An 11,203-nucleotide genomic window follows, 5' to 3' on the forward strand; every position below is an offset into this window, starting at 1 on the left:
ATTCTGCAGCCCTGCTATATAAACTTGGAGTTTTACTTGTTCAGTGGAAATTTGGTTTTTAAACACTATTCACATTAACCCTTTGCTGTTCATTAGCCGCCTGTTCCTATTTTTTAAGTTGTCTACAAACTGACTTAATACCCCAGCCTAGATCCCAGATAGTCTCTTTCACTGTTCCCTGTAAGCTGAGTGCATGGACAGCCATCTAGGAGAGATCCAAATACCACCCAGCTGATTAGCATAATACCCACATCACCCACAGCCTGGAGCATGTGTTTCTACTGGTGGTGCACATCTGTATGTGGCATATGCCATAGCGAACATATAATTTATTCTGCACATGGATGGAAAAAAGTTAGAGGGAACACTGGTCTACTTCCATCTCCTTAAAAGTGAATGATCCATGACCCAAGGTGATACATATAGGACCACAGCACAGATCCTACACATGCATGTTGTCAGACACCTGTACCCATATGCAGCATCTCAGAAGGTCAGGGCTAAACGGGAAGAAAATGAAAATTTATATTTACAATTTAAAAGTTTTCAAAAAGTTTTGTGGGGGTTGGTGCAAAACAAGCCAACCCAAATCAACGTCCTGTTCTATAACGACCTTAAAACTGCTCTTTAATTTAATGTAATTCAAAAAGCATATGCTGAATGCAAAATAAATAAATGTGTACAGCTGACACCAGATTAGGAACTAAAATCATTACAGCCATAAAGTGTGTTAAGGTGAGTATTATAAAGCATGTAGGTCACAATAACAATCCATGAAGCTACACTATAATCATGGAAAATAAAAATAAATGCCAGGTACTTGCAAAACCACTAAACTGATACTGTCGTGTATTTCTTGACATTTTGACACCAAATTGCAGCCTTAATATCAGACTGTTTTTGCATTTAACATCTTCATGTCTGGGATGTAAAAAAACCACAAAAATCCTGCACTTAAATGCTTTAAAAGAATTAAACAGCCCCAATGAGCTTTTCAAGTGACATTTTCCAGTACTGTCACATGTTCTATTATTTAACTCAAGAGTTTTCTGAAAAGAGAGAGCCACAATACATTTGATGTCATTGAGACGCATCTTTGAAAACTTGTCAAATTTATATTTTTAAATAAAAGCTAAAAAGAGTTTAAAGGAATGCAGTAAAGATTGCAGTACTAAAGAATGCAGTAAAGACTGCAGACACACAGAAACTGCAGAATTTTTTTTTTTTTTTTTAAATACGTTCAAGTTTTCTACCCCCTGGTGGCAATGCTTCCTTCTGAGGAGATGCAAGGATTGATAATTTTGCCCATTTGTGCATTTCAGCACAACAAAACCATCCTCACAGAAAATGTCCCCAGGTCACCCCAACCTATGCCAAGCCCCTGTCTGGTACCTACAGGTTGTCACTTAGCAGCAGCAAAAATTAGAGATCGCAAAATACGTAAAAAGTACGTAAGCAGCATGCCCTGACCTCTCTCACCTAAGTCCAAGATTTAGTTAAATCTTTCAACTAATAAAACTGGACTACAACTTCTACTGTCAAAGGGTTTTCCTAAGAAGAATAATGACAGTCAGTTATTCTACACTGGAGTCCAACATCATTTTTCTTCAAGCACTTTTTAGCTAAACACTGTACTACATGAGGAAAATTAGGCTTTTCTTTTTTAAATGAGTTTAGAAGAGATCTGACAACAACATTTCTCATATTCTGGATTTTATCCTGTACTGCTGAGGGAAATGAAATTAATATAGTTTTTTGTTTACTTCCTTGTTTATACGTGTGCTTCTATTACTGAAGTTGCATAATTCTCAGGAGTGTTTACCTGTTAAACAGTCCTGCAGAAAAAGCAGAACACTTTTGTGGGAAGAAAGGGCTAGGGGTAACACTTCTGATTTGTGTTTCATACTTTGTGATAAAATGGTTCAGTTTTAAATGAACTAGTTCTTTGGAGTGCAGCTGGTGTCACCAAATTATAATAAATTGAATATTAAATCAAATTTTGGGCATGCTACTAGTTGGCTGTGTTCCTTTAAACAGTGGATTTAAACAATCAATCATAGTTTAAAACACTATCCTTTTTCTACTTTGACAGAAATCCAAATAGTTATGTAAGTAATGCTGAGATTTTATTGAGGTTACAGAAATCTTGTTCCTGCTGTTTTCAATAGATTTCTGGGAACCACTGGTTTCAAAAAATGTGCTTACCTCTAAATGACGTTTCTAGCTCCCTTGCCTTGCTCCTCCATGTAGTTAAAGACTTACCTATATGTCACAACAGATTGCTAAGCAGTGGTATATGCACTTGTCTAAGATAGGGTAATTTAAGCTGTGATTTAAACCATTTTCGGCTGGAAAAGATAAACATTACAGCTAACAATTAAATTCTGTCTTCCTTTTCTTATTTATAGGCACAGTAGCAGTATCACACTATTCTTTAGGATGTTAAATACATGTGAAAACAGAGTTCTGTTCCTAGCATTCAGGAAAACAATTGTTTCTTAGGCAATTTCTTTCTTGTTCAGTTAACAATGCTCAGCCCTCCTTTCCCTCACTTCTCCTTGTGCTGCAGACAAGTAACAGACCTGCGTGCATTTAAAGAGTGACATTTCCACCATGCTTTAAAAAGGACAGAGTTTTGTAATACCATTAAAAAACAATTTTACCACAGCTTAGGGTAAAAAGCAACAGACAATGCTAAACTGGTTCACATATACCAAAAAAAAAAAAAAAAAACCCCACACACAACAATAAAGAGGAGTGATTAATTTTGCCATCAGATTCATTTTAACTACCATCATAGAGTGGAGTGGGATTTCCAGTTCAATAGGATCAGAAGTGAGAAAACATTTCATTTATAACTAGTATTAAAATTCTGAAAAGAAAGGAAGTCTGGGTTATATCATCCAAGCCACACAATAACCATCTTAAGCTTTAAGAAAGTTCATTAAAAGCAGCTACCCTAAGCCTGATTTGTTCATGTATTCAGTGTGAAATATTTAAACTTTCTTTTTGTATTACCTGATGTTCTGCATGAATGTTATCCCCAGTAGGCCAGCGATGTTTGCTGTTATTATAGCCGCCTCCACCACTTCCTCCTCCCCCAAGCTGCTCACCATGCTGCCTCTGAAAGAAGTAATCCACCATAGCGTCGTCTTGAGAGCGGCCTGCGACTCCTATGGATCCAGGGACAGGACTAGAGTGTGTCCCTGCTGCAAGTGCTTGATTTGCAGCTGGCTGTGGTTGAGCCTGGGATCCTGTTCCAGATGTCAAAACAACAGGCATGTTGGGATTAGCTGTGTCTTGTGTGTGCTGCTTCAGGTGGGGGCTGAACGAGTCCTGCCAGAGCACTGCTTTTCTTTTCAAAACACACGCAACGCTCATTCCACCAACACCTAGGGAGACAAAGGTTTTTCAATGTTTAATAATTTTAATAACTGATTAAGCACACATTGCCTGTATCAAGAAAAAAAATCTTTACTTCTTCTGATGGGTGTATGCTTTTCTGTTAGTCACATCTGACCCATAGATCAAAGTTAAAAATTTAACAAACTTTGTGCTAGTAAAATATCAAACAGACACAACAGTCAAATAGTAATAGAGAAAGCCATGCTAATCTATATACTATTTTTGGTTCTCTGTGCCTTAAATATTGAGTTTGTTCTGGTATGGCTGTGGTCTGAAGAAGTGGGTCTGTCCCACGAAAGCTCACCTAATAAATTATTTTGTTAGTCTCTGAAGTGCTACTTGACTGCTTTTTTGTTTTGATATTAGTCAAAATGATTGTTTATTCTCTTGGATGTGGCCAGTATATCTAATACATTTATATGTGCCTATTATCTTGGAATCAAACCACCAAGCTGCGCACATGAAATTTTTTTCATGGTCAGGACCAGTGTTCCCTCTAATTTTTAACATCCATGGACAGAATACGTTTTCTTTTGTGCACCAAGGCATCTGGAAATGTGCACCACCAATAGAAACATATGATGCCCTCTGTGGGCATTCTGCTAATCAGCTGGGGTGGCACCTGAATCTCTCCTGGGCAGCTGCCCAAGCACTGATCTTACAGGGAACACTACTCAGGACACTAACATTTTCTCTCAGTCTAAGCCAGCAATGGGCAACCCAGGATAATGAGTGGGCCATATGAACAGCCCTTCTTCTCAGTGGGCCACAAGACTGTCATAACTCAAAGGGGCTTCTAGGATAGGATCATTTTGCTCATTGCATTTGCATACCTAGAATTTGCAGGGTGTCCCTACTGAACCATCACAACCTCTTTGATTGAATACAGACTTTCAAAGAGAATGCTGTGTAACATCAACAAGCACCTCACGTGCCCCTGCTTTGCATGTGTGTCACTTTAGGAATAGTGGTAGGAATAAGACTAGCACTCTCTTGCAAACTCAAAAGCTTGTTTGGGTCATGAGACCACAAGGTATACCCACATACTCATGGGAGATTCCCTGAAGAAAGAACAGCTAACCTCTTAGGCTATGTCTCCATGAGAGGCTTTTCCCAGCAAAATTGGACTTTTGTCAGGAAAAGCCATGGAGCAGCTACGCACAAAATATGTTCTGTGGACAGTTTGTTGACAAAGCCCGGTGCATCCACTGGCAGCATACCTCCTCTCCCTGTTCAGGTATAACACACCTCTCTCAACAATGTTCTGTCAATAAAACAGTCATGTGGATGCTCCAGGACCCTTCTGTGGTTTTGTGGTCAGACTTACACCAAAGTTAGAATCAGCAAGGTTCACTGGGAAGCCCTGTTTGCAGAGCTTCCAGTCAGCCATTCTGTTGAGAAAAGGTCAGGCAGTCTGGCTGCTCTCTGTCAACAGAGCAGATTGCGCTTTCAATCTGCTTTTATGGGTAGACGCTATCTGTTGACAGAGGTTTTGCCAGGAAATCCCTTCCAACAGTGACTTCTGTCAACAGAGGCTTCTCGTGTAGATGTAGCCTTAGTGACTGAGACACCAACAGAATGTTCCAGATCTAGATCAGCCAACAGCCTCAATTCAGTTACTGATGGAAGAGGGGAAATACCAAAAAAAAACAAAACAAAAAAAAAACACCAATCCTCAACTCGGATTGTAGAAACTTTCTAACAAAGGAAGAAAAGAGAATCCATCCTATAAAGCTCTTGCTAATCAACTAATAAATCACTATCCCCAAAATATTCTGATGGACTATGAAATGCTGATTTTTTGCTGTTGTGGTAAATCTTTTTAGTTTTGTGAAAGCAAAAATACCAACAATTCAACAGGGACAGTGATATCACATAAGATTTTATACACCTTGATGGAGAACTGTTTTTTTTCCCCCACTCCTTTACGTAATTCCCACTACATACCTGCTTGCATATGCTTTTTAAAGTTGCAAGAAATTCAAGCTCCACTAATGATTAGAATTCAGAGGTCTATTTAGAACCTGTGTGTCAATTATTACCATTGCTCTCAATCACCCAAATGCAAAGCCACCAAGAACATCCACTAAGATGGGCAAATTCTGCTGTTAGTCCATCACAAATGGAAGGAAAACTATGTCCACATTCATGATAAGGCTCTCCCTAATATATCTTGACTGAAAATGGCCCAAACCAGCAAGCAGCTCTTTAGGGAGCTTTTATCTCCTCTTTTCATCACACCACTTTTTGACTATAGTCAAATCCTACAACTGACTTCCAGGAACAACTTTGTAACTGCAGTAGAATGCAAGATGGCAACAAAGAGACATCTTAATTTGTTCAAAATCACCCAGCATTCCCCTACCAATGTGCAGTGTTTCTCTCTTATTCACCTGCTAGTGGAATTTGAATATAATAATTTCAATATTAGGATTTTCCCCCTCTCCTTAAGTTTACAAATGTAGTTTCTTTTATTTTTCTAGAGATATGTAAACAAGTAACTTTGCACTTATGCACACCACTTTACATGTTGAAAGAGCTGTCTAAATCTGACCACAAAACTAGGCAGTATCATTCCACTTCTCAGATATTAAATATAACACACTATAATCAGGTCTCATCACTAAAGCCTTATAATCTTTCACAAGACACTCTTTTACCAGGATATACTTTTTAGCTTTCCTATTAATTCTACACATACCCTCACATGCAAAGCAAGTAAAAATTAAATCAATCAATCTCTCTTACAGAAGAGGTAAAAAGGATTCTCTCTATCATCAATTTCTTCTAAGGAACTTATAACTGTGATGACAATGGGAAAGTACATAGGTATTCTGGAGTAATATTATGGATAACTAAAACTAAACTAATTCCTGTTGGAATAAATGGCAAAGTATACTGTGAGGCAATCTTAAAAACATACTCACACCCCTCCCCCACTCCGTTCCCAATCTTCACAGATTCACTTAGTCACATATACACACAATTATTTGCATATCTCCAATGAAACCAATGAGACTACTCACAGAACAAAGGTAAATGTGCGTAAATCACTGCAGCATGAGTGTCCAAATTAATGTCCTTATTCACAAAATTTTGCTGTCTACAGATGTCTACATGACAGATAATAGCACATAATTAAGAAGTAAACTTTAAGGTTTTGGCAGTTGTGGCCCAATCGAGGGGTTTCTCTTAAACTATACCACATAAGTGATGCACCGCATAACATGAAAGAATTCAACCACCTCCTGAATTTCAAAGCATTAAATATAGAAGGGACCTGTCCTTTTCTACGTCTCAGACTTGCTCCTCCTCAAGCATCAGTCTGCTACATATTTATATTTGCATAAAATACCTCAGAGATTTCATCGTTACTCCCGAAGTTAATGGGTGGTGATTAAGGTTTCTTGCTCCCATAACTTGAGGGGCTATCACTTACTCTCTCAAACCTCACCAGAAAGAAGGAAGTCTTAGAAAATACTATTCTCATGCCAGAAAATGACAATCAGGATTTAACAACAGGATTAGCACATTCTTTACAACTGTTTGTGCACTCAGGAACCTCCTCTTTCCTTTAACAGAGAAAGCAACCGAGTCAGAAAAGAAATCTTGGCACAGAAGACATTTTGAAAGAGATCGGGGGAGGGGGGGGAGAGCATGATGGGAAGTTCAAGTTTAGTTCTGAGATATATCTTTAACAGATACGTGGTAAATGCAGCAGGCAGCTGAATACCATACCATCATTCAAAGCATACAGAGAGCTTCAGAATACGTTTAAGTCACCTACACAACACATACTGGTCAACTAGCAAACAGCTGCAAGTCATATCACTGCCAGTGTCTTATGGCTACTGGATCTTTTCATACTTTTCAAATTCCTTCTGTATTTTCCATGTAAAGAGCTTCTCTTGAGCTGCTCATTTACAAAATAAACAGCCTCCTACTGGACTTCACAAAAAGAGACTGCCAACATCAAATAACTATTAAGATAAGTTTCTTTCCCTTTACACATAGGAGCAAACAAAAAGTTGTGTTATAGCAAAATAACACAGTTTAGACAGCATGTAATTTGTTGTCTGTAAGCAAGGGTAACTGTGGGTACACTGCTAAACAAATTATCACTACAAAAAGTGGTGGCCTTTGGAAAAAAACAGCTGTACTCTATATGTAGCTTAACTGCAACAAATTTAGAACTCAACTGTTCTCCAAGTACTCTGATTTTTAAAGAGTTTGTAATATTTTAAAAGGTTAGATCTTAAAGGAAACGTATTTTGTAAAATTAAATTAGGCATCTGTACAGAGCTCTATTTTTCCAATTAAAGCTGCCTACCCATTGTTTAAGAAGCATTTGGCCTACACAAATGTAAAAGTTCATATTTTCATTAGCATGTAAGTAGACAGAAGGAAGTGGGTAAATTGATAACTAAACTTCTTAAAACACCATTAAAACACATCATAAGAAAAATGATAAACTATCCACCCCCTCAATAAAAAGGAAATCCGTTACTTATGGTCTGCTTAATAAAATTTCTACTTGGAACAAAGTTATTAAGCACTAAACAGAAAAAATAAAAACCATGAATGTCTCTTGGTTTGGGGTAAAGAACAAGCTCCAATGTTGTTCTTTTCAAAAAAAATATATAGATATGTATTTTTAATTAAAAATTATCCAAAACAAATACTACAGGAAGAGGCAAAATGAAGAGAGAACAGCATATGTACACTTAATAGCACATCAGAAAGTACCGTATTTTATTCCCTTCGCTCTCACTCACACACTCTTACACAAAAAAACATAACAAGGCTTAGCAAAGAAAACCACCCAAACCAAAACACCCCACTATTACAAAGCTAAAGCCCAAACCATAGGAATACTGGGAAAATTTATGACAATACAAATGGATCACAACTTTTCTTGAGAATTGAATGCACACACCCCCAGAAATCCTAGTTATAGCTGATACACACATTACACATACACGAATGTACAGCTCAACACACAGAGATCCCAGCAATTCCTGCTGATAGGAATCTGAACTGTGTACACGGCTTGGACGCTATTTATCACATTTAGTGAAGGCCCCCTCCCCCCCGCCGACGACGCCGTAAAGCCAAGTTAAAACGCACGCGATGAATTACATGTTAAGAAGACCCCCGCCTTGGTTATTTTTAAAACCGCAATAGCTTGAACCCACCCCCGGCACCCCCACAATGACTATTTCCTTCTCCCCCAGGAGATTACCCCAACTTCACAGGGAACCAAGGATAAGGGTTAATGGAGTTTGTGGGGGAGGGGCTGGAGGGGTTTAGGGAATATTATGGGGACCCTGCACCTCCCCACTCCCCCTCCCCCCTTCCTTTGATAACAATAGGGGCCTTGCTCTGACTCCAAAACATGTACAGGGAACAGCGCGAGAGGAGCTACTCAGCCACAGCGCCCGGCTGTCTTTCGGGGCCCATCAACCCCCTCCTCGAGTCCTTAACCCCAATATGGCCCCACCGTCGGGTCGCCTGGGGCGCAAGGCCCAGCTCAGTCGCGGTCCGGTCCAGATACTCACGGGTGGAGCGGTAGGATGAAACTGGATCTCAGCCCCCCCCAGGCCTCTCGCTGGCTGCCTCTCCCCCTGCCTTTCACTCCGACAACATGGCGGCCCACTGGGGACTGGGGCGGCGCGGTGCATCATGGGATGGCTCGGCCGGCCCTGCTTGCCGCTCCGGATCCCGGCTCCAGGTTGGGGCCGGGCGCCGCTCGCGCAGCGTTAGCTCTTGCATCGGGGCTCCGCTAGCCCGCGGCACGGGCCCGCTCCGCAGCCCGCCAGCTCGCTCTGCGCATCGCTCTGGGTTAAGCAGAGGCACAGCCCGAAGGCAGGTGCTCCACATGCCGGCCAGGGCGCGGGGATCAGTGCACGCCCAGCTCCAAGGCACCCCGGACAGAACGTGCCCCTGGAGCGCTCGTCCTCCCCATACCCCGATGCTGTATGCACATGCCCCAAGTTCCCAGTGCCAGCACACACCAGGACTGAGTGCTCCATCCCAAATGGATTTCCCATGCTCCTCACCCCATTGGCCTCCCCACCCCATACACATCCCCCAGATGGGGTCATCTACACCCTATACAGCCCCCCGCCCCATACACACTCCCAAGTAGGTTCCCCATTGGATACACACCCTTCCTCCATACAAATATTCTAAGCTGGTCCACCCAACACACACAATATTTTGGTGACAAGTATCAGAGAGATAGCCCTGTTAGCCAGTATCTTCGAGAACACTCATGCCTCTGACAAAGCGGGTCTTTGCCCAGGAAAGCTTATACTCTAAAATATCTGTTAGTCTTTAAGGTGCCACAGGACTTCTTGTTATTTTTGTTCCAGGAAGGGCATTATTAGACAAAAATTTCAGTTTTCAACATACAAGAACTGAGTTGCTATCCCTCATAGTTGTAGAGGAAACTCTGAAAACATAACCTGAGCCCAGCTTAAAGAATCGGGAACCAGAAGGTAAATACAAAGAACTCTCTCCTTAATCTCATGATTTTTCAGGGGGTCCTGACACTTGGATTACCAATGTATAAACCAGACTGATCCTCTTCAGTTCCAAGAGATCCATGTTTGCAGAGTGTCATAAATGATCACATGCAAACAAATATCAATTCTCTCCAGCAAAGACTGAGCTCTTATTTAAAGAAAAACAAAAGAAAAAAATGAAGTATTGTACAACAATGTGGATATTGCAGTTTGCACTACTTCAGATGATAAAGTTCCTTTCTGTAGTCCTCTGTGTAGTAGGAATAAAGACAGAGATAATAAACCCTTGTACCAGAGGCCAGGTATAAAACGGGACCTGCTCACGGAATCTCAAAGTGTTTTAATTGCATTCATTAATTAAGCTACATGATACCTCCATGCTGTGGATGAGTAATAGTATCCCTATTTTATAGGGCACAAAGAAAGAAAGATCCAGATGCTGGGAAGTATTTAGGCACCAACTTTCAATTGAAATCAATAGGAGTTAGCACCTAAATACATTTGCAGGTCTGGGCCAAAATCACTAGGGTTGCAAAGATCCCGGCTGAACAAATATTTTGTATGTACTGTACTTAACTTTCTTACTACAAATGCATGGATGATACACATGTTGGGATTAGAACGCATCTGTTTGTTCAGTGTTTGTGCAGCACTAAAGTCCAGGTTCATGACTGAGGCACGGCATTATCATTATTAAGCATTCCTATTGGTTTCCATGGGACTCCTCATGAGAGCCATGTTAAATGTGTGGAAGTCTTTGCCGAGTCAGGGCCTGAGTGTGTGGCAAAGCTAGGAATAGATCCTAGATCTCCTAGCTTTCACTCATGTATTTTAATCATTAGACAGTACTTCTTCCTACCTAGGATGGGATATCCAGGCTAGAGAAAAGCAGATCCTAGCCAGTCTCCCACCAGTGTAACTAAGACCTGACCCAGAGGCCTTTGGTTTACCCACAGGATAGTTACAGAGCTAAGTTTTTTTAGCTCTGTGCTTTGTTAAATTTAGTCAAAACTCCAGTCAGGATCACTTCTATATAAGAAGTTACAATCCCTGTCCCAAAGCCCCTACAAACTGATCCCTCAAAACAACTCTGGTGTGAGTGAGAAATAATCAGTTCATAAGTAGCCTATTTTGTAAAACCAAAGAAGTAGACTTAATCTGCATCACTGATAAGGAAATGTATAAAGAATTATATATAGTATAGGATGCTAATACCGTACACTCAGTATGTGAAATATAAGCCCATTGTTTCTGAGCCAAACAACGCACAG

The 11,203-nt window shown here is 40.5% G+C and overlaps 1 protein-coding gene across 9 annotated transcripts in view; it reads right to left on the minus strand.

Annotated features, from left to right (window-relative positions):
• The window catches only part of PUM1 (pumilio RNA binding family member 1), a 209,043-nt gene extending 199,986 nt beyond the window's left edge, over positions 1–9,057 (minus strand). For 8 of the 9 annotated variants that reach the window (XM_074976100.1, XM_074976093.1, XM_074976097.1 and 5 more), the window contains exons 1-2: positions 8,964–9,057; positions 3,019–3,392 (exon numbers count right to left, since the gene is read on the minus strand). In XM_074976100.1, the coding sequence (XP_074832201.1) occupies positions 3,019–3,381 (363 nt within the window). In that variant the 5' untranslated portion in view covers positions 3,382–3,392; positions 8,964–9,057. The remainder of the gene's footprint in view (positions 1–3,018; positions 3,393–8,963) is intronic. The other variant, XM_074976099.1, reaches the window with a different exon arrangement.
• Between the last annotated feature and the right edge of the window lie 2,146 nt (positions 9,058–11,203).

The sequence above is a fragment of the Carettochelys insculpta genome, chromosome 24, assembly GCF_033958435.1.
Source record: "Carettochelys insculpta isolate YL-2023 chromosome 24, ASM3395843v1, whole genome shotgun sequence".
NCBI classification, from domain to species: Eukaryota; Metazoa; Chordata; order Testudines; family Carettochelyidae; genus Carettochelys; species Carettochelys insculpta.